The 21113-nt window shown below is 50.1% G+C and overlaps 1 protein-coding gene across 2 annotated transcripts in view; it reads right to left on the reverse strand.

Moving 5' to 3' along the window:
- Nucleotides 1-21113, reverse strand: part of FLI1 (Fli-1 proto-oncogene, ETS transcription factor) — a 113951-nt gene that overhangs the window by 49775 nt on the left and 43063 nt on the right. The window contains exon 2 of one of the 2 annotated variants that reach the window (XM_037134226.2): nt 1505-1713. The exons of the other annotated variant lie outside the window; for it this stretch is intronic. Coding sequence (XP_036990121.2) covers nt 1505-1713 — 209 coding nt within the window. The remainder of the gene's footprint in view (nt 1-1504; nt 1714-21113) is intronic. 2 annotated transcript variants of the gene reach the window in all.

Below are 21113 nucleotides of genomic sequence, written 5' to 3' on the forward strand. Positions count from 1 at the left end.
GGGGACCTCATCCACTCCACAGTTCAAGCACGTTAGAGACGAGGCCGAAACCTAGATTCCAGCCCCACAGTATTATCTGACCTTTAGTTTCCAAAGCCTAGCAGACATTTTTATCTGGGTGTTCTATTGTTTGTTCACAAAATCTCACAGAGAGCACGGACATCTCTCTTCAATGCATCTCCTCTCCCCGCACCTGCGGCTGCAAACAGCACCGCCTTCTTGGCAACCCCTAGGCTTCAGCCGTCCTTGGTTCTTCCCCTCACCTACCTGTTGGCCTGACCCCGGAAATTATCCCTGTGATTTGCTCCTCCTGTCTCTACCCCTGTTGGTTTCTAGAATCATCACCACTATCCTCATTCAGGACATTGAAATTTCTTGTCTGGGATAGTTCTACAACCTTTGAACTTGTCTTTCTGACTCCTCCTTTCTATTCTCTGTATGCACTGATTGTCAGGTCTCTCATCTGAAATCATAGCTCTGATGGTATTATATGTCCCGTCTAGGCTAGGTCAGTCTTTGCAAGTGGAATGAGCTCTATAACTTCTTAGCCTGCCATTCGGGTCCCCCTCTTATTCTTACACGTTTATCTCCCTGTGCTATGGACTCTGGATTACCTGGTATTTCAGGAATGAGACCAAGGTTCTCTCTTACTCAAACCTTTGCTCCAGATGATCACTATCACCGTCCAGCACTCTCTGAGTTCCCGGCACTGTTCCGGGTTCTTTCCCTGAAGCATCAGGTTAAGCCTTGGAACAAGCCTGGGAAGATCCTCCAGGGCTGTTTTGGAAAGGAAGAAGCTGGTGCTCAGAGGCGCAGACTGCTCGCCCAAGGGCAGAGCCAGGACTGGCGCCTGGGCTAACTGTCCCCAGACATGCTCTTCCTGGGCCCTGTGATTCTTCTCTCCTTGCACTCTCCTCCCACTTCTACAGGCACAGTCTTCCCTGTGCTGGCACCACCAACCTCAAACACACTTTCCAAGTGCAACGTGTCCTCCCTCACACAGCGAGCCCTTCCACGTGTCCACCTCAGCGGTCAAATCTGGACTTTTACTTCAAGAATGGTTTGGTCGTCTTTGCTCTGGTGAGGCCCACCCTGAGAGACCAAGTGTCTTCAACAAGGACAGGGAAGTATATCTTTTTGCTAAGTTATCCCCAAGGCGGGGGGCTGCACCTGGACCTGACACAAAATACAGGTTCCACTTGTGTCTGCAGAGGAGACTATGAGCCTAATCCAGAGACCCAGGGGGGCTTGCTGGCCCTGCTCCACCCTCAGCCCTCACCTCTGTAGCACTTTCTCTCCCTCTCTCTCTCAGCTCTCTAGGAACTGACTCAGGCTCCTGGCTCAGCACCAGGGCCTCACCTGCTGCAGAAAACCCTAATGCCAGAAGCCACTTAGGTCAGACATGCCTACTCAGACGCTTGGCAGCGAGCCTCCAGCCTCCCCAGCCCCACACCTGGCAGCGGCTTTGCCCAGCCTTGGAGCCGCACAGGCCTGGCGGGCTTACCTGGATCCATTCATGTGGTCATACTCCCGCTTGACATTGACCCTCACGGGCTGATTAATCCACTCCTGCTGTGGTGGGAGGGGGTTGATTTTGTGGGGCTGGCCATAGTCAGGACTCCCTGAGGCGGTCATGTCGGCCTTGGGGAGATGGGCCGCGCCGTAAGCGGAGTCGAAGAGGGACTGGTCGTCACTCACCACCGACAGAGCCTCCTGGAGGGCCAGAGAAGGAGAGAGAAAGCCCAGTGTCACTCTTGGCCCAGTGCCGCTCCTCACCTCCTCCTCCTCCTCCTTTGAGCTAGCAGGGTGGCCGCAGGCTGCCCCAGGCTGCTGACTGCCTCCCACTTGGGGCAAGTTCACCCTTATGCAAATGTGATGATGGTTTCTTTGTCAGTTACCCTGGATGAGGGGGGAGCCAGGGCACTAAAGGTGGGGGTGGGGATCCATAGGAGTGTGTTCATTTGTTGCATCTGCAGCTGGGACCCCTGGAAAGGGGCGTGGGCAGCCAAGAAAAGCAGCTACACAGTGCGTGCCTGTGGTGGTGCTGGGACCCAGCTAGGGGGAAATGAGAGTACGCATCCACTTTACAGGTGAGCCCAGAGAGACCCACCCAGAGAGGGTGAGTATTTAGCTCAAGGCCACATAGGGGAAGGGTGGGGCAGGGCTGTGGCCCCAGCTAATTTTGGTTTCTTTATCTGTAAACAGGAATAAGAATAGCTTTTTCAGAGGTGTTGAGTGGATGAAATGAGAGGATCTAGGTACAGGTGTCTGGCTTGTAGGAAGTGCTCCACTCTGGGCGTCAGTCAGAGCCTGTCCTGGGTGAGTAAATGAGTCCTGCACTTCCCCTCCCCAGGACAGATGGTCCATCAGCCTTTGTCGCCTGGCACCTTGAGATGACAGTTCCCTGTCTTAACCTGGATGATTCCACCTGCCCAAGAATGAGCGTGGGGTCGGGGCTGTGTGGATGGGAGGATGGGGGGGGTGGGGAGATCCCCTGGAAGAGGCTGCTCTGCTCCCCCCTCAGGCTGTCCTGTGGTCTGACGCAGGTCTGCAGAGACCCTGCGTGGGGAAGGGAGGCCTTGCCCTTTCCAGAGATCTTCAATGAACCGCAGCATGGTAACGGGATTCTCCCATTATTCCAAGCCACATCCAATCACAGGGAAGCCAGGTCACGGACTGGGGCGTGGCGCTCACTGTATCCCACGCTTACACGAAGTGAAGTTGACCACTTTTGGGGAAAGCAGGTAGTGATCTATAATTAAGCATAACCTGAACCAGACAATCTGCTGTTGTGAAGAGGAGATGGAAGAATACACGGAAAATACAGCAGTCTCCGGTGTGTACTAAGTGCCACACCACGACTGTCCGTCATAACAACTCTTAGGGTTCAAGCAAAGGTTCTCTCGGGCGACCTGTGATGAGCTGAATTGTCCCCTTGAAATTCATTGGTTGAAGCCCAGCCTCAGAAGGTGACCGTATTTGGAAGCGGGTTCTTTAAAGAGATGATTAAGTTGAAATGAGGCCTTCCCATGGGCCCTCATCTGACTGGTGTCCTTGGAAGAGAAGGGTATGTGGACACACAGGGACACGCGTGCACAGAAGACCCACCCCATGAACAGCAGCAGGAGGTGAGCGTCTGCAAACCAAGGAGAAAGGTCTCCGAACCTTGCTGCCACTCTGACCTTGGACCTCCAGCCTCCACAACTATGAGACACTAAAGCTTCCGTTAACAGAGCCACCGAGTCCGTGGTGTATTGTCACGGCAGCTCGAACACACCAACTTTACTAAACCCGCCTGGTACCTGTAAAATTGCAGTCTGCTCCTCTGGCTAACAGCCTATCACCTCACCTCTCTCCGAGGACTGTGCTCGACACTCAGCTAGGTGACAGCCATGCTCCAAAGAAAAAGGTCCTTCTGTCGCTGCTTCTCACTGGGATCGGGGCGAATTCTCGAACATACTGCAGGAAGACTGCTCCTGCACTGCAGGGCTTTGCCTAAGATAGATCTGGCCAGCGATGGCTCTTTCAAAGCTGAGCTGCCTGTACAATATCCAAAGGCTCACATTCTCCTGGAGAGGGTGTCCCTTGATTCAGACATAGAATCTAGTAGGATCCTTCTTTATTTCCTCTTGCATCATGCCGAGAGGAAAGTCGTGTTTCTTTGGCCATTGTATCCATTACCCATACTTTATTATCTCCATATAACAACTACGTTTGGTTGTTACATCCATTCTACCTGTCAGTTAGGGAGCAGCCCTGACTCCATACCCCAGACTAGTTTTGAACTGTCATCCAAGCACACAGCATTATGGTTCTACGTTGAAAAGTGTGACATTGTGATCTTCCAGAGGGCTGAGCTCAAGTTCACAAATGTCCTGGGGTTCTACACTCAGCAAAGGGCCAGTTCCCAGCTAGGACCCATGAACACCCTCTCAGAGATCAAGGTGAAGAACAGTCACCACTTCTGCTGCAAACGGAGACTGGGTGTTGTCTTCTGCTCCAGGGAGGGGCTTACATGCTCGGTATTTCATGCACACATTTTGAAGTTTCCAATTAAAAAATGTCTTCCATCTCCCTTCCCCTAAGTTAGGGGAAAAGATGATGGAATAACTGAGGCCAGGAGGCCTGGAAGGCAGATGGGGCACAGCGATGGTCTGATGAGAGGCAAAAGATCTCTACCATCTTCATCCACACAGAGAGTAGGGCAGGACGTAAGAAAAGGCAGGATGGTCAAGACAACGGGCCAAGAAGATGGCAAGATCAAGAGTCACACCAAGAGTGTACGACAAGGAGCAGATCAGACAAAGATGGGGGCCATGGTGGCAGCCCTTGGATAATGGTACTCGGTAACTGATGAGACAATGTGTAGGTGAGATAAGGGTGCAAAACTAGTTTGAACTCATTTTGGAATAGACTTTTCCTTTAGACTACAGTTCACAGTCAGAGGGAGCTCATCAAGTGGCAACATCAGAGGAGGAGAAAACCAGATTTATTGCAGAACCCCTCACACTGTCCAGTCTGGGACCAGGGGTCCAGCATGCACACTTCCCCCTGCAGGTCTCTTCCCTCATGACACCAGATTCCCACACTCCCACCTGTCCCGTCTCCGCATATTCCCTGGTCAGCTCGGGCCCTCGGGGAAGTTGTAAATGCCACAGTCATCCTGCTGCAACCCCTGCTCCAGCACCCCTGGGAGCTTGCTTGTGACTGACCACAGCAAGCCTGTGCTCATTGGCCTGTGTTCTAGAACTCAGCTCCACCGCAGCCATCCACCCCATATTGTGCGGTGCCCGTGCTGCAGCTCTCGTCCAGTGCAAACCCGTCTCACTGCTCACTGAACGAGCCCCACTCACGCCCACCCCTGTGTCCTATAGCCTGCTAGCCCTACTTTGTGCTGGGAGTACCCTTCCCCCAGCACAGCCAATCCTTCCCATTTAGTGCGGTAAATGAGATCTTCCTTACTTCGTGAAACCTTCTGGATAATGCTGTGACCCATTTAAACTGAAAGCCTGGTGAGAATACTGCTTGGGTTCACACACACACACACATACACACACTACTTTAGTTCATAATCATGACAAATAAAGGGCTTTTTCTTTCTTCTTTTCTTTTCTCCCATAGTGGTATGGAGAAAAGGATTGGTGGTTGAGGGAGGACAGAGAGGAGGTGAAGGACAGCCTCTCTGTCCGGTCTGACGGGACCAAATCAGAACGCCCGCTACGGGCAGGGGGTGAGGGGGTGGAGACCACTGAGCAGGAAGAGTGGATCTGGAGAGTTGATTTGGGACCTGGTAAAGAATTGAGAACAGGCTAACTGTCTTTGCAAGAAAACAACACCCCTTTGGCTACTTAGGGCCGAAAGCTTTGGGAACATCCAAGACAACAATATTATCGGAACCTTGGCAAGGACACTGCCGTCTTCATGATAGACAGGGAGACCTTCCCCAGACTGCTTTGGGGGCTGCGGGCACAATAAGGGGAGGTGGGTGTAGAGGGGGACAAGGCAGACATAAAGCATGGTGCCGGGTGACTGCAGTGACAGGCGCAGCCTCACGGGCGCCATGAGGGTGACTTGCGGTGGCTGTGGGCACCACTGTGCTGCATTATGGGCCACGGAGCCGCTGGGCTGGCGGCATTCAATTACATGCTGCAGCTTATTGCGTGTGTGTAGTTGTTGCTGTTTACGTGTATTTTATGGAACCACTTACTTTAACTTAAACCCTTCAAACTTTTAACGTTTGAATGTAGAACTCTTACATGAACTTAAAACGCATTACAGATATAAGTGCACTGTTGGTCTGTAAGAGCTTTTCATTGAGGAATTGTTAAGCATTTAACTTTGGGGCAATAGACTGAATGCATATATATATATATATATAAAAACATCAGCATAAAAATCCATAAATTCTTCTCAGAGTAACTAAATTCCTCTGGTTTTTCATGACTTTGCTGCTCTGATTGACCCTGAGCCCTACACTCCTCATTTCATTCCAAGGAAGACAAGTTATTCTTTTAATGACTTTGAGTCCAGGCGGCTTCAGGTTTGCAGGGCTGTCCACCCCGCAGCCTCGGCCCGCATGCAGCCCAGGATGGCTATGAATGCCGTCCAACACAGAATCGTAAATTTACTTAAAACAGTGTGGGATTTTTCTGTGATTCTGTGTCACGGTGTATATAATGTGTGGCCCAAGACAACTCTTCTTCCAGTGTGACCCAGAGACGCCAAATGGTTGAACACCCCTTCTTAGAGCACACGACATGAAAACTGCCTTCCAAGTAAAAAATACAGAAGTGTGAGCTCTGCCCTGGCTGCGGGGGCTCTGTTGGTTGGAACGTCATCCCGTACATCGCAGAGTTGTGGGTTCAACTCCTAGTCAGGGCGCACACCTAGGTTATAGTTTCAATGCCTGGTCAGGACGCCTATACTGTTTCCCCCTCGCATCGATGTTTCTCTCTCTCACTCCCACTCTCCATCTTCCTCTCTTTCTAAAATCAATAAACATATCCTTGGGTGAGGATTTTGAAAAGAAGCATGGGCTCCCTAATCCTGTGCGGCGCCCAGTCTGGGGTTATTCTGTGCCCCAATAGCCCAGTAGTTGCCACTGTGATAGGAAGCCCTCATTCGATTAGTCATTACATTCTGGGGAGCACTCCTCCTTTACCCTGCTGAACACTGGAAAGGCCGGGCCAGAAATTCAGGATGCGCTGGTCCTTCTGCCTAGATCCAGAGAGAGCCACACGGTCCCTGGACTCCAAGCAGGGAAAAGATGCAGCACCTGGCACCGCATTTGGCCTCATAACCAGAGAACTCAGGCAGAGGTGCCCCCTGAGAAGTGGCGGTTTAGTCCTGAGCTAAGCAGATGGCTGTGTGTGCCAGCAAAGTGCTGACCAAACTGTATCAGTTTTCTTTCCCATGAACCCCTGTTGGCCCAGGGAGCCAGAAGAGATACATGGCCAATGGGGCACTTGTCTTAGTGTGGGACTCACTCAGTCTGGGTAAGATCAAGGCAGCAGACAACAATTTATTAAGTGCAAAATGCTGTTTACTCTACACGAGTAATCTGATTTAACCCTCCCAGCAATTCTATGAGGGATGTCTGTTTTCACCCTTATTTTTTCAAATAAGCAGGTGAATATTCAGAGAAAAGAAATAACTTAGGCCACACAGCAAAGGAGTGTGATTCAGATCTGCCGTGTGGGCACCCAGTCACTACCATTCACTGGCGGAGGAGAATAAACCCCGAGGGTAACTCTGGTGGTCCTTGTGACCTAGAGCACAGTCTTTGGAGTCAGGGAGCTTGGCGTTCTAATCCAAGCTCATCAGTGCATCACCTGGTGCAATTCATTTTGGAACTTCATTTTTTCATCTGTAGAATGGGGATAATAATAATACCTAATCTGATAGACTTTGAATAAAGATAAAATGAGATCATATAAGTGAAATACCCAAATCAAGTGCCTAAAGTTCTTAGGACATAGTAAATCCTATATTTTAAAAAAGTTTTTTGTTTTTTTTTTTAAGGAAGCACAATGCAGAGAGGTGGTGTGGGAACCTTTGGGTTGGAGATGGGGAGGGAAATGAAGACAGATAAAACCAGTGAGATTACCCCTTTCTCAACTGTTGGTTACTTAAATGTAACCAAGATTGCCTAAGGTCCAAAATTAGCAAGCTTGGAGATAACAGATTTTGACATGTGAATTCTATGGGCTTTCTAGAGTATTGAGCTTACTGTACTCATCTGAGTTTTCCATTGTCCTTTTCCATACACGTTGTTCCATTGGGCCCCAGTCCCCTATCTTTCTGGCTTCTGAATTCAGCCTCTAGGTGGCAGAGATAAAGCTCCGTGAAACAGCCACACAGATGAGGCAGGGAGGCATCTATGCCTAGACCATCAACACAATGGGTGGCTAGCACCTACTCATATTGCTGTTCATATATCACACAGGCAGGAAATATCAGAATAATGCTGCGTGCATTTCTGTGAATTCACAAACTTAAAAAACTTCCCTTGTTTTGAAGTTTGTTACATAGATGTGTATATTATATGTGTATGTGTTCTTTTCTTTTCCTTTTTCTACCAGCAGATGAATCTTCTAACATTTGTTTTCCTTAGATCAAGTCAGAGGTTACTTTCCATGTGTCTATCAGTTAAGTGATGGGGGATGTGGTCAGAACGTTGCCACGTGATGGCCCTGCTGATACGAATGAAGAGCAAAGAACTGCATCTCCAAATAGCGTTGCTGAGGCAGAGATGGAATCGCCTGCAGAGCAGCAAGAGTGGGCCCAAGAGGCGTGCCGAGGCCTCCCCGTTCTGTTCAGGAAAGGAAATCCCGGGGCAGGGAGGACGCACGTGGTCCACAGTTATAAGCCAAATGCAGTTAGAAAAGGAAAAGTCCCAACTTTTCCCAGTCATTTCCCAATTCTTACAGTTGGGCGGAGTTTTATTTCTAGCACAAGTTGTGGCTGGAGTCCTGGCCCCCATGGTTTCCTCCGCTTTTGTTCCCCTGTCCTGCCTGGAATCTTTAAGGACAGGTTCTGTGGCTGAGAAGCTCTGCTGGAGGCCAGTGAAAGGAATGTCAAAAGCAGCCAGATCAAGTCCCCTGCTACTGCCCCTGCTCAGTGGGTCCACCTGACTCCCAGACCAGGCTGCTGCAAAGCTTTTTATTACATTCTTTGCATGAAGACATGAAGTCCCTTTTCCTGCCAGCCAGAGAGTGTAGGAAATGCAGGCAAGACTTTAGGAGGCAGGGTCCTCTGTCTTTCCCTTTGGAAACCAGCAGGCTCTGCAAGAGTGGCTCTGGATGCGGGGTCTCACCATGGCCACTGTGGAAGTGTCAGGAGAGGGTGGCTGCTGTGAGTTGCTTCAAGACCTCTGCTCCTCCCTCTTTTCTAACAGCCAGCCCCCTTTTGGCTCATTATTTCCATCCCACAGAAGGCAAGTGGAAACAGGGAAGAGAAGGTAAATTTCCTGAAAGTTGAATGAGAAAGAAGGTGGATTCTTGGCCAGCGTGGTTCAGTTGGCTGACCGCCGGTCTGTGAACCGAAAAGTCGCCTGTTAGATTCTTGGTCGGGGCACATACCTGGGTTGCGGGCCAGGTTCCCAGTTGTGGGCATGGCATGTGAGAGGTGACTAACTGAAGTTTGTCTCGCACAGCGATGTTTCTCTCCCCCTCTCTCTGCCTCCCTCCCCCTCTCTCTAAAAATAAATAAATAAGCAAGTAAATAAATAAATAAACTCTATTTCAAAAAGAGAAAGAAAGAAGGCGGAAAACAGCAATTAGCCACCAAATGTAGACTGAAAGCTCCGCTGCCCAGGGCCCAGGGCCGGGCTGCAGGCCTGCCCCCAATGGGGGCGACATTCCCAGTTTTTCCCATCAGGAGGCAGGGTTGCTTTCTCTTCCCCTTGAACTTAGACTTTATGACCACCTCTATGAATGGAAGGCAGCAGAAGTGACCTTGCATGACTCCAAGTCGAAGTGATGAAAGGTGTCACAACGTCCACCTGCTCCTTGCTTTGCCTTGGGCTTCCCAGTCCTTGGAAACCAGCCACCACGCTGTGAGGAAGCCCAGACCAGCTGAGGCAGAGAATCTGCACTGAGGGCCCACATGGAGGGCGCCCGAGGCTGTCACCCACCAGCCACCAGCCAGCGTCAACCTCTAGAACTGTGACTGAGGAACCTCCAGTGGAAGGTTGACCAAACTGAGGAGCGTAATTGCTGTTTTATGGCTCTATATTTTGGGGTCGTTTCTTATGCAGCCATTGAACATCTGCAACACGTTAACCAACAACAAGAGAACTCTTGTTCAAAGTAGGTAGAGGATGATTGCTGTGTGTCATTGCCCTGTGGCTGCTGGTGCCGGGTGGCAGGACTCGGCACCGAGGCTGACCAGGTGGGGAAGCTGAGGCACAAAACATAGGCTTTTTCGGTTTGTAGCGTGAGGGAGACTCAATCTTTGCATCAAGATCTAAGTCCTCACCCCGACCAGTGTGGCTCAGCTGGTTGGGCGTCATCCCGCCAAGTGGAAGGTCACTGGTCTGATTCCAGGTCAGGGCACATGCCCAGGTTTCTGTTTGGTCCCCAGCTGGGGCACATGTGAGAGGCAACCAATCCATGTTTCTCTCCCTCTTTCCCTCTCTTTAAAAGTAAATAAATAAAATCTTTAAAAAAAAAGACTCAAGTCCTCTGATAACAGTGGAGTTACGCGCAGACAAACAAGCACCATTTTTTTTTTAAGCTAGAAAGAACAAATAGAACAAGGGCTGTTTGACAGTGGGACACTTACAAGGAACTTACACCACCGTTACCTCATTTAGCCTTTCTAAGTCTTAAATCTCATCTTAAAAGACAGGAGTGAGGATCTTCACATAATTGGAAAGGAATCTGAGGCTTAAAGAGCCTTAGCACTACCCCAGCGGGTGTGGCTCAGCTGGCTGGGCCTCTTCCCTCAAGGAGAAAGGTCACTGGTTTGATTCCCCATCGGGGCACATGGCTGGGATGCCAGTTGGGTACCCAGCCAACGTGCAACCCATCAGTGTTCCTCTCACATCAATGATCCTCCCTCTCATCCCTTCTCTCTAAAAATAAAGAAATAAAATCTATTTTTAAAGAAAGACTCTCGGCACTTGCCTTAGGTATCTTAACTAGTGATCCTCTGAGTTGGTGGCCTGAGGCGGTTTTTTCCCCCAAACCATGTCCAGTTTGGTAACTTTAACCCCAGGCTGGGCCACGTAGCCCATCTGCCTCAGAAGCTCAGACTGCTTGGCTGATTTCTAAAGTATCTTCTGGAAATTTGGCCCCCTCACTCCGCAGCCCCCTTTCCTCCTCCCTGGCACTTAAATCTTCACTCACAGGGGAGGGGGCGCCTGCTGCAGATTACCTGGAGAAAGGCAGCCAGCCAAGTGCCTAGAAAATGGAATGGGAATCCTCTGCAGATGAAAGTACTTTATTTAATGGAGTTTAATAAATTAAGGGAACGAGCCTAAATGAGTTCAGAGAAGAGGGTCTTGGTCCCATAAAGGCATGCATGTAACAAAATCCAGAGCGTGGCCCTCTCTTAATCACTGTCTCCCTGTAGACCCTTCTCCCGCTCTCCTGTGGGCATTTACCTTTGCCCGTTGACTTTGAGTTTTCACAGTCACTTTTTTTGACCATAACCACATTTAAAGGGCAACTGTAAAGATCAAAGTTAAATCCTCCTCCCACAGAGAATGATTTTACTGCTGAAAAGAAAAAAAAGTCCTGCATGTGGAAGGTAAGCGGAAGAGGGCAGAGGTTGGTGGGAGCTCCAGGAAGGGACATTTGCTGTCTTTGCAGTAGGTCTGCCCACTCCCCAAGCTGCTTTTTGTCCATGGCAATGAGGACAGCCGAGGGGTATGTGAAGTTTGTTACATTGGACAGTCCAGAGGCCACACTGGTCTCTGCTGAAAGGGGGTGACCTGACCACTGAGATGGACCCCACAGTGCCCAAGGGCCAAGGCAGAGGCACTGAGGCTCACTACGGTTAGGAATCAAGCCATGTTCTCTGGCCAGTCCTGACGGGTGAAATAAAACCCTCTCTGGAGGAAGAGGTGATGGTTGACAGCTGTCACCATCTGAACAGAACCCCAGTGCCATGGGGAGAAGCTGGCAGGGAAGGCAGTAGTGCTAAGAGGTGACCCTGAAACACCAGCAGAAGCAGTTCCTTGTGTATTTCACTGCTCATCACTTGCACTGGGATACTATTCTGCCTGGTTGCCCAGGGGTGGCTGTACTGGCCATAAAAGATACCGGAACACTTCCATACCAGTGGCTCAAGTGCTGCTGCGCTGGGCCCCTCCTTTCCCTTCTCTGCCCAGGACAATGGAAGGGTCAGTGACTGGCACGGCAGGTCCTCCGCGAATCTGCTCCAAGCCAAGAAGTTGGTGCCCTGGTGCTGGTGCCATCTAAGTGGTTATGTATGGGAATGCCTTCCCTGAGCTGCAGTGTGGTTTTCTGACTGCACGGGCGGTGGCATGTGAGGACCCCTGGGGATCTGGGTGAAGCTGGGAGCAGCCTCCATCCCCCAGAGGGTCCTTGAGCATGTTTGCTGCAGAAAGGGTCAAAAGGCGCAGGCGAGGGGAAGCAAGCCACTTAGTCTCTCTCTTCACTCCATAGGGTGCTGCTTTAAAAATCTGCTCCGGTAAAAGGCACCGGCTCCCAGCTGGGTCAGTGTGGAGCTTTATGGGCTTTGTGACTTTGGGCAAATTACCTAACCTCTTGGTTCCTGGAAAATTTTAACTGTCGTCTACCAAACGTTTAACGCTCTTTGACAATGATGGATGGCTGCACTGCCCAGACCACAGAGAGCTGAAAGCTTGGAAGAAGCATCCTCTGGGGCTTTGCTGCAGTGCGTCATTGGAGTCTGGATGTCACCCATGGCAGGGATGCTAGAGCAGTCTGGGAGCCAGCACAGAGTTCCTGAGCTTTCTTATTACGTGCGTGGGGGGCTCGAAAGCCTTCCCTTGGGGCCCGGGCGTTACCGGTCTGGCGTGGAAGGTGCACTGAAAGGATCTCAGTCTGGTCTGTGGTGACAAGAGAGGGCTGTGAGTGACAAAGAAAAGGAGGTGAGTGAGGTGGTTCAGTTCTGAGTGATGGGCTCCCCCAGGGGCGAACAGCCACTCGTCCACCAGGGGTGGTGGGGGATGGCACTTCCTGCAATTCTTTGTAAGCCCTGGGGAGAGGAGGAAGTGTAGGTGGCATGTGCCCTTATGTGCTTCTTTGACTCCTGGGGTCATGGGAACTTTCCCATCCTTTTTCAAAACGACTAAGTCTGCAACTAGACGCACCCTGGAGGGAGCAACCATGCCAGTGGTATTGACTGTTTTCATCCCAGTTGCTTGAACTTCTTGGTCCTTAGTAGGCATGCAATGCCTTTTTTCTTTTTAAATCCTTACCAGAGGACTTTTTAGTGCTTTTAGGGATAGGGGAAGGGAAAGAGAGAGGGAAAGAGAAACTTTGGTTGCCTCCATATTGGTTGCTGGCCAGGGACTGAACCTATAACCTAGGTATGTGCGTGCCCTCACCAGGAATCGATCTCATAACCTTTTGGTTTATGGAAGGACACTCCAACCAACTGAGCCACACTGGCTTGAGCAGCAATGCCTTTTTTTTCATGGATACAAAAACTCCGGAGCATGATGGGATATGCACAGACCTTCCCTCCCCTGTCATCACCAGGACAGCGGCCGGACTTCCCGTTCTCTCTCTCAGCTATGAGCAATTCCCATCAGCCTCGCACCCCAAGCTTGTCCATTTCTTTTTCACCAGCCACACCCAGTGACCGTTTCTTGTTCAAATTTAAACAAGAAGCCACTGACCGCTCTCCCCAATAACAGCTGAGGTCCTTTTGCTTAGAAGCTATGATCTTATCCAACAATGTCCCCACGTGACAGTTTTCATGGCAGCTGGTGCCCTTATAATCACAGGAAGCCCACGAGGAAACACGCACACGGGGGCCCTCTGCTCTAGTCTTTCCAGCTCTACCCAAAGAGCAGCCTGGCAGGGGGACGAGGGCAGACCCAGCCTAGAGAAGCCATCTTACTCCGATGGGCAGACAAGGCATGGCAGGAGACTCCATTTTATTTTATTTCCCCACAGGGAGCTGGGGAAAGGGGCGCCTCTGAATCCATCTCCCAGTTCTGAATGGCTATTCCCTTTCTACGGTTCACTCCTGAGAAGCTATGCTTGGTGACCTCCTGGCCATCTAGTCCTGAGTGTTGTGCAGGCTTTCCAACTTGCACATCTGGATGACCCCTTCCATCCAAGGTGTCAGTTCTTTTGTGGGCCTGGGGCATATGGTTACCATATTGCTGCCGTGACGTGTGGCAAAATCTTTGATGAGGGGGGGTAATGGAAAGAGGTGGTGCCCGAGGAGCTCAGTTTTCTGGGCTGGCTCAATAGCCTGGCCCCCTCCCCGCCTATTTTATTCTGCCCCTCTGTTCCCATTGCTCCCTCTGTTCATTTCCCCTTCTGTCTCCATTTATTTCTGCCTTCTGAGTCCCTGGTTCTTCTTTCTGCATTTCAGCGCCCTATTTTGAATAGTTTCTTTTTTGTTGTTGTTATATGAGACCTACCACCCATTTCTCATCTTTAGATACCTACTTAAATATACGTTTCTGGGCTGCTCTTTGGGTGTCTGCAAACGCATCTGAAAATTAGCATTTTCCCCCCTTTCTCTGCATAGACTTGCCTCCTCCTCCCCTCTGCCTCATCGCATCTCATTCACCCACCCAGCTTTGTGGAGGACTTGCTACGTGTCAGGCATTCGGTAAAGCACAGGGACAAGATACATGAGAGTGAAAAAATCACATCCTTGTCCTCAAGGAGTTCAGGTCTGGAGAGACAATGGACATCAAAAGAGATACTCAGATGGGAGTGGGAGGAGAAGGCAGTGAGTGGGATCTCAGGCAAGGCCTCCTGGAAGAGGAAGACCCTTGGATGGGTGGAAGGTGACTTTCCAGAACTCCTCAAGCTCCACCGCCCCCTCCAGACCACCACAACCCCTCCTTCTGCTGAATCTGCACTCCTTTCTATCTCCACGAATTCTAGACTGCCTCGTCACAGTGCCTTTATTGGTATTTAACTCCTACCTTATACTATAGTTCTCCATCAGTCTATGTTCTGTCTTCCCAACTCAACTGAAAATCACCCTTCAAGGATAATTTTCACTGTAGTTTTCCACAGACATTATTAACACTCGCTAGCTAAGTGTCTTGATTCTCTCACCTTTAGAATGGGCACAATGACAGAAGCTGCTGCAAAGGACGGAGTGAGTTTAACATACACAGAGGACAGTGAGTGCACTGTGCTTCGACGTTACCGGAAGAGCCAGACTGCCAGGACCAGAACTGTGCACCTACCACTTGTTAGTTCTATGGCTTGGGGCAAGTGCTTTGATCGCTCTGTGCCACAGCTTCCTTTCAGTAAAATAGTAATGCTACTAATAGTATTCCAATTCTCGCCTGTCACATAGGAAGCGCTCCCTAAGCTTGATCTTCTATTAGAATCCACAGGTTCTACTATAGAAAAAGCACTTCATTTCTAGGAGCCTCTTTCCTTACCTGTAACATGGAAGGACTGGCTCCGATGATCTGCAAGACTCTCTGAGGGCCTCAATCCCCAGATCTCTTTGTGGGTTGATCCTATAGCCCATTTGCCTGGGACACAGTTCCGGTCTATGCCTGTCGTTCCAAAAAACACTTCCTAACAGCTTCTTCTACACTCAAACGTCACTTTGGATGATGCATTCTGTGGCTGTGCTACCCGTGAGGATGTTCGGGTGCCTTGGAGTGTCTTAGCTCCATGGGCCATTGGTTGTCACGCTGGCTCTCTCTTCCAGGGAGGAAGGAAGGGGAACCGAGGACGCCCTGTCTGGACACAGAGGCCAGGCATCCGCTCATCTAGGAGCTCAGACTCCCTCTCCGGTACACAGCTGGGCTTTCGGTTGGCAGCCACCCTCAGAGCAGTCACCCACTGGGTTGGCCTTCGTTCTTGTTTGACTTGAGTGCCAAACCTAGGCTGTCTGGCACTGAGCCTCCTGTCTCTCGGCATCCATCTATAGGAGGGGGAGATATTTTGTGAACAAGCCCTGCCATAGCCTTCCAACAAAAACATCTCGGTGGGATTACATGGGCATATTTTCTTTGTCAATCTCAGTAAAGCTATTTGAACAGAAAACCCAGCCGAAGCCCACTGACAGCTCCTGGGGACTTGGGACTGATTTAGTTACTCTATGAAGGGTACTTAGTGTTCTGCTCTTGGAAGCTTCTGGACGTACCGGCCTTGCCCAGTAGGAGCCACGCCTGTCTGTCTGTCTCAAGGCCCTGTGTCCTGGTGGCAGTAAGGCTTCATTTTTGACATTCCAAAAACTGATGGGAAATAGGAAGCCAGCCCACCAAGCAGGGACGCCTTGAGGAGATGTCCAAAGACTCCTGAAAGTTTCTCAGCTCTTCTTCCCTGCTCGGTTCACTTTCCCACAGGGACAGGCTGTCCACTTCTCACACTGCTCCTTCTGCTTGCTTTCCTGCATGATTCAGACCTCTTGTGTTCAATATGGGCCTGGTGATTTTCACGAGAAGCCCACGCTTACTGATGTCAACCTTCCCAATGCTGCCCTTCTGGGGAAGTGCGGGAGCAAAATGCCTTCGGGGAAACCTTGGGGTTATCTTGTTCCTTCTAATCCTAGGTCAAAGGTGTCAGGTCTAACAGTCTAAATGACTTTTGAAAAGGTTTGGGGCCCTGGCTGGGTGGCCCAGTTTGTTGGAGCATTGTCCCTTACACCAAAGTGTTGCTGGTTTGATCCTCTGTCAGGGCACATACCGAGGTTGTGGGTTAGACCACCACCAGGTGGGGTGTGTATGGGAGGCAACCGGTCCATTCGATTGATGTTTCTCTCTCATATTGATAATTCCTCCCCACCCCACTCTTTCAAATCAATAAACATATCTTTGGGTGAGGATGGAAAAAAAAGGTTTGAGGATTCTTGGAAAGAACTAGGATATGCTCTTCAATCTCGGTCTTATAATAAAATCAGAATTAAGAAACAAAACAGAGAGTTTATTTAAGCCTATTATTTTCTAATAGAACAGAACTGAACTCTAATTTGATTCTCTCTAGACCACTAGACATTGGTGCTCATAGAACTTTCTGTGCTAGGAACTGTTCTGCATTGTGCAATACGCAACAGATGTGTGTGGCTACTAAATATTTGACATGTGGCTAGTGTGACCGAGGCACTGAATTTTAATTTTTTATTTTAGTTAACTTAAATTTAAACACAACATGTTACTAGTGGTGACCACACTGACCAACACAGTTGTAGACCCTGGCGGTTGGTGGCCCGATTATGTGCTGTTCAAATCTTGCAAAGGGCGTGTTGACTATTTCTTTAACACACCCTGTCCCATTGTGGACCACAACAGATACTTATCATGAAAAAGCATCCATCCTTTCATGCACTCATTCACTTAACAGACACTTACTGGGCATGCATTATGTATCAGGCGCTGTGGAAAAAGTCAGGATATGTGAATGGACAAGTCACTTGCCCACATTTTAATGGCATCTGTTGACTACTGTAAAATTAGATTGGTGGAAACTTTCCCTCCACTGATGTGATCATAACTCTCCAGTGAACTAAATATGTGACAAGAGGCAGACAGTCCTGTGAACAAGAGGGTCACCCCGATGTGTAGGCAGCAGCTCCCAGTCTGCTGTGTGGTCTCAGCCTGGGCTTAGTGGTTGGAAGGGGAGGGTAGGAGAAGATGCTGAGTTAAATATGAAGGGAATTATGGTATATTGTGAGGTTTAGAAGAAATAAGGAAGCTCCACCAAAGAAGTCTGGGAAGTGTAAGGCGCTGGGACTGTGAACAACCCCAGGTGAGGCTTCCCTCCAGACCCCGGTGTGGCCTCCGGAGAGCAGCAAGGCAGCCAACCCAGTGCCGAAGGAGAGGGTGGTGGGACCCGAAGTACAGAGAGGGCACCACCAACTGCCAAGGCAGGGGGATTTCAGAGGAGGGGAGAGCAGTGAACTGAGCAGGAATGTGGCCCAGGGGCAGGGTGTTAACACTTCACTGACTGTCAACAAATGTACCAGGGACTTTCCTGGCCATAAATAGCAGGCTGAGGCCTCAGGTAAACACTTCTTCCCATCCTCTGAACTGCGTGCAGCAGGGAGAGGTGAGTGGAGCCTTGCCTCCACCACTCTAGAAGGCTCCTTGTAAGCAGTTGGCAAGTGTGCTTTCTCCATTTAGTAGAATGCGTGCCTCTCCTGGGAGTTCCTAAAACAGTACTTAGGTGACAGGTGATCTGCCAGGGCAGTGGTAAGGCCCTGCAGTGAGATGCTCTGTACCCTCACCGACTGAAAGGCAGCTCAGGCCCCAGAGCCCACGTCCCAGTGGGTGGTAGCTGGACCCGGCCCTGGAGCTCACAGGCTGTACACTCCTGGCCCTGCTACACATCAGTGGTGCTTCTCACACCTTCAGCCTCTATAAGAGCAGCGACTCTGCTGCACACAGCCGGGTGGCTCTGACTTGCCCACGCTGCCTGGCGGCCCTTCCCTTTCTCCCTTCGGCCTCACAGCCGTGCAAAAAGATGGGATCTTTGCTGCTAACGTTATCTTGCTCCTCTCCACCTCCTGTTCTTTCCATTCACCCTGTCCCCACCCCTCCCAGTCCATGGCCCACGCATCATCTAAGCAATCGCCCACCACCCCAACCCTAAGAAGTGGCCCCCCAGAATTAGGATGCCCAGGTTACCGTACCCCTCTGAAGGAAGGGCTGCGCACACATGACCCCCCCCCCCCAGGCCTTAACTGGCAGCATCAGAGGGGCTGAGCTAACCGAGAAAGATTTGATCTAAAACATTGACTTGTGTAACTCAGAGCGATTACTGAATGGTAGTTTTAGAGAGATTTCCCCTTCCCTCCCAGCAGATTAAGCCTCCTAATTATTTTAAATTTAGGCTAATGTTGAAAATAATGGCATTCTCTAAGCATACAGAAAACCACCTGGGGCAATTAGGAGAAGGAGGGGGTAACATGCTGCAGAGCCAGGCAGGCCAGTCCGGGAGGAAGGAGGTTGCCCAACTTTGTTCCAGGATTTCTCTGACTTCATTTCAGGGTTCCCGGTGGGCCAGTACTTCTGCAAGCACCAAAGGTGAGCTCCAAGAGGGCCAGGGAGCAGACAGCAGACAGAAAAGATGTGCTTAGATACCATTATTTGTTGTGGTAACAGGTTTATTCTTTCAGGCCCTGGCGACCCCCCCACAAAGAGCTTTATGGAGCACATCTTTCAGTTCAGAGACTCTCTGACCATGCTCCCTCTGTGTGCACGCACATTCCCAAATAACCTTCCCATCACACAGCTCCTCCCCCACCCCCACTCTCGGCCCGCACGTTCGAGCGAAATTACTCTCTGCTCTTAGCAGCAGAGAGTGGACGTGGACGGCAAGGAGGCATCTATTTTCCTCTACTATCAGGGCAAGTGAATCAAGCCCCCATGTGTCCCTCACACGTGGGGACAAGAGGCCCCGCCGGGAGGGTATGGCCAGGCCTGATGCAGCCTCAGACGTGGCCCTTTGCTCCTGCAGCAAGAGGAAAATCCTGTCAAAATGGCTTAACGATCTTCTAATATTTCCATGCAATTAAGGCCACATCTGTCTCCCAGGCCCCCGCACTCCTTTGCTAGCGCACAGACATGAACCAAACAGTCTGTCTTGTCGATCTGGAAGGTAACAAAGGGCTCCATTCATAACTGCAGGCACTTTCGCCATTTTTTTTTCAAAGTAAAATAGAGTTTTCACTTTGAGAATAACCTGTGTGGCAAGCAAGCGAAGGATTTTTTCCCCCTAATAAATCAAATTCAACAGCCTAATAAAATGCTGGCTCCCCCTCCCCCATTCCTTCCCTTCCCCCTTCCCACTGTCCCACTCCCTGCCAACACTTGTGCAGAATAGAAAGGACTAGGTCCACCCAAAGGCGGTAGGGAAAGGAGCAGACGAAGGTAATTAAAACACCTTTTGAAGGTTCCATGGGTTTATCTGGCAGATGAAGCATTAGAATGAGTGAGGGTGGGTGGGCTGGGGGAGAGGGTAGGCAGATAGTCCGCCTTTTCTTCCGCACTTTACCTCCTTTCTCAGCCTTTCTGGGTTTGTTTCAAAATACTCCTTTTTTTCTGCTGCTCCCTCTGCCCCAAGACCACCCCCAAACATTGGGTAAACTTCAGCTTCCTTCTTTTGCGTGGGGAGGAACAAGGGAACCATGCGACTAAGGATGGAGCAAGGACTCTTGGGCCACACCTGCAACTGAAGCCTTGCAGGAGCTGCCTCCCCTCAGAACAAGGCAGCGAGATAGATCTCCCCGCCTTTGAAGCCCCGAGAGTGAGTTTGCAGAAGATAAGTGCTGATAATCATCGGGTGGGTTTGGTGCTTCTCCACAGCACACTGGGTCTTCTGAGGTTCTCTCTGCACTCACAGGCCTTAGAGACTCTCATCAGAAAACAGAAGGGAAAATGCAAAACCAAGCAGTATCTGCTGCTTCTTTTTTCTTCTTCTTCTTTGTTTTGTTTTGTTTTTGTCTATGCCCTGGAAAGCCTTGTATAGATACTGTAATACAGGGGAGTCCACAGCAGAAATGCAGCCTTAGGTCTCTGCATTGTTCAACTTTTTTGTTCTGACCTCAATGAAGAAGAAATTAAAAGAGTGAGCCAAACATTGATCACAATTACAATCTGCCCAGAGCATTTTTTTTCTACAAAGTGCTTTTGTAGGCATTGTGTTATCTGCCCCCCATGACAACTCTCTATGTAGGGCAGATGGTTTACAAGCAAAAAAAAAAAAGATCCAGCCTGAGCTAGGTTATGTGACTTGCCCAATGTCACACCCCTAGAAGTAGGGGTGTTAGAAGAAAAAGCCAGATTTTCCTGCCTTTAAAGCTGGGTTCTGTTTATTCTACCAAATGCAGAGGCTCAGCAGCTAGAAGGTTTCCAGAAAGTGGAATGGCCTTGCACTTGGGCATCCTGCCTGGAAGCTTTTAGAGGGCTGGGGTGGCAGTGGATGAACTGGGAAAGGTGGGCGGTGGGTGGGGGGGTGCTCTGAGCTTGGCAGCACTTGAGTAATGCAAGGGAGGGAGACAGAGCCTTGGCTGTGTTATAGTTCACAGCATTGGTTATACCCGATTTCTTAGTGCAGGATATTAGCAAGGGGGGGGTACCGGTTGAAGACGTATTGTAGACTAGAAACAGTGATGGGAAAGGGGACCCAGAGCTCTGACCTCTGCTCCACCAGTGACCAGCAATGGAGTCTTAAAGAAAAAAATGACTTGCCCTGGCCAGGTACTCAGCTTCATCCTGATATGCCAAGGTTGCAGGTTCCATCCCCAGTCGGGGCACATACAAGAATCCACCATCGAATGCATAAGTGAGTGGAACAACAAATCTCTCTCTCTCTCACCCCTCTTCTTCTTCTTCTCTCTCTCTAAATTAAAAAAAGTCAAAAGAAAGGATGACTTCTCTGATTTTCCATTCCCCCTTCCATGAAATGAAGGAGAGGGACAAGACGGCACCCAGGCAGAAGGGTAGGGAAGATAAGGGTAGACGG

The sequence above is a fragment of the Artibeus jamaicensis genome, unplaced genomic scaffold, assembly GCF_021234435.1.
Source record: "Artibeus jamaicensis isolate MK-2021 breed Jamaican fruit bat unplaced genomic scaffold, CSHL_Jam_final scaffold_660, whole genome shotgun sequence".
NCBI classification, from domain to species: domain Eukaryota; kingdom Metazoa; phylum Chordata; class Mammalia; order Chiroptera; family Phyllostomidae; genus Artibeus; species Artibeus jamaicensis.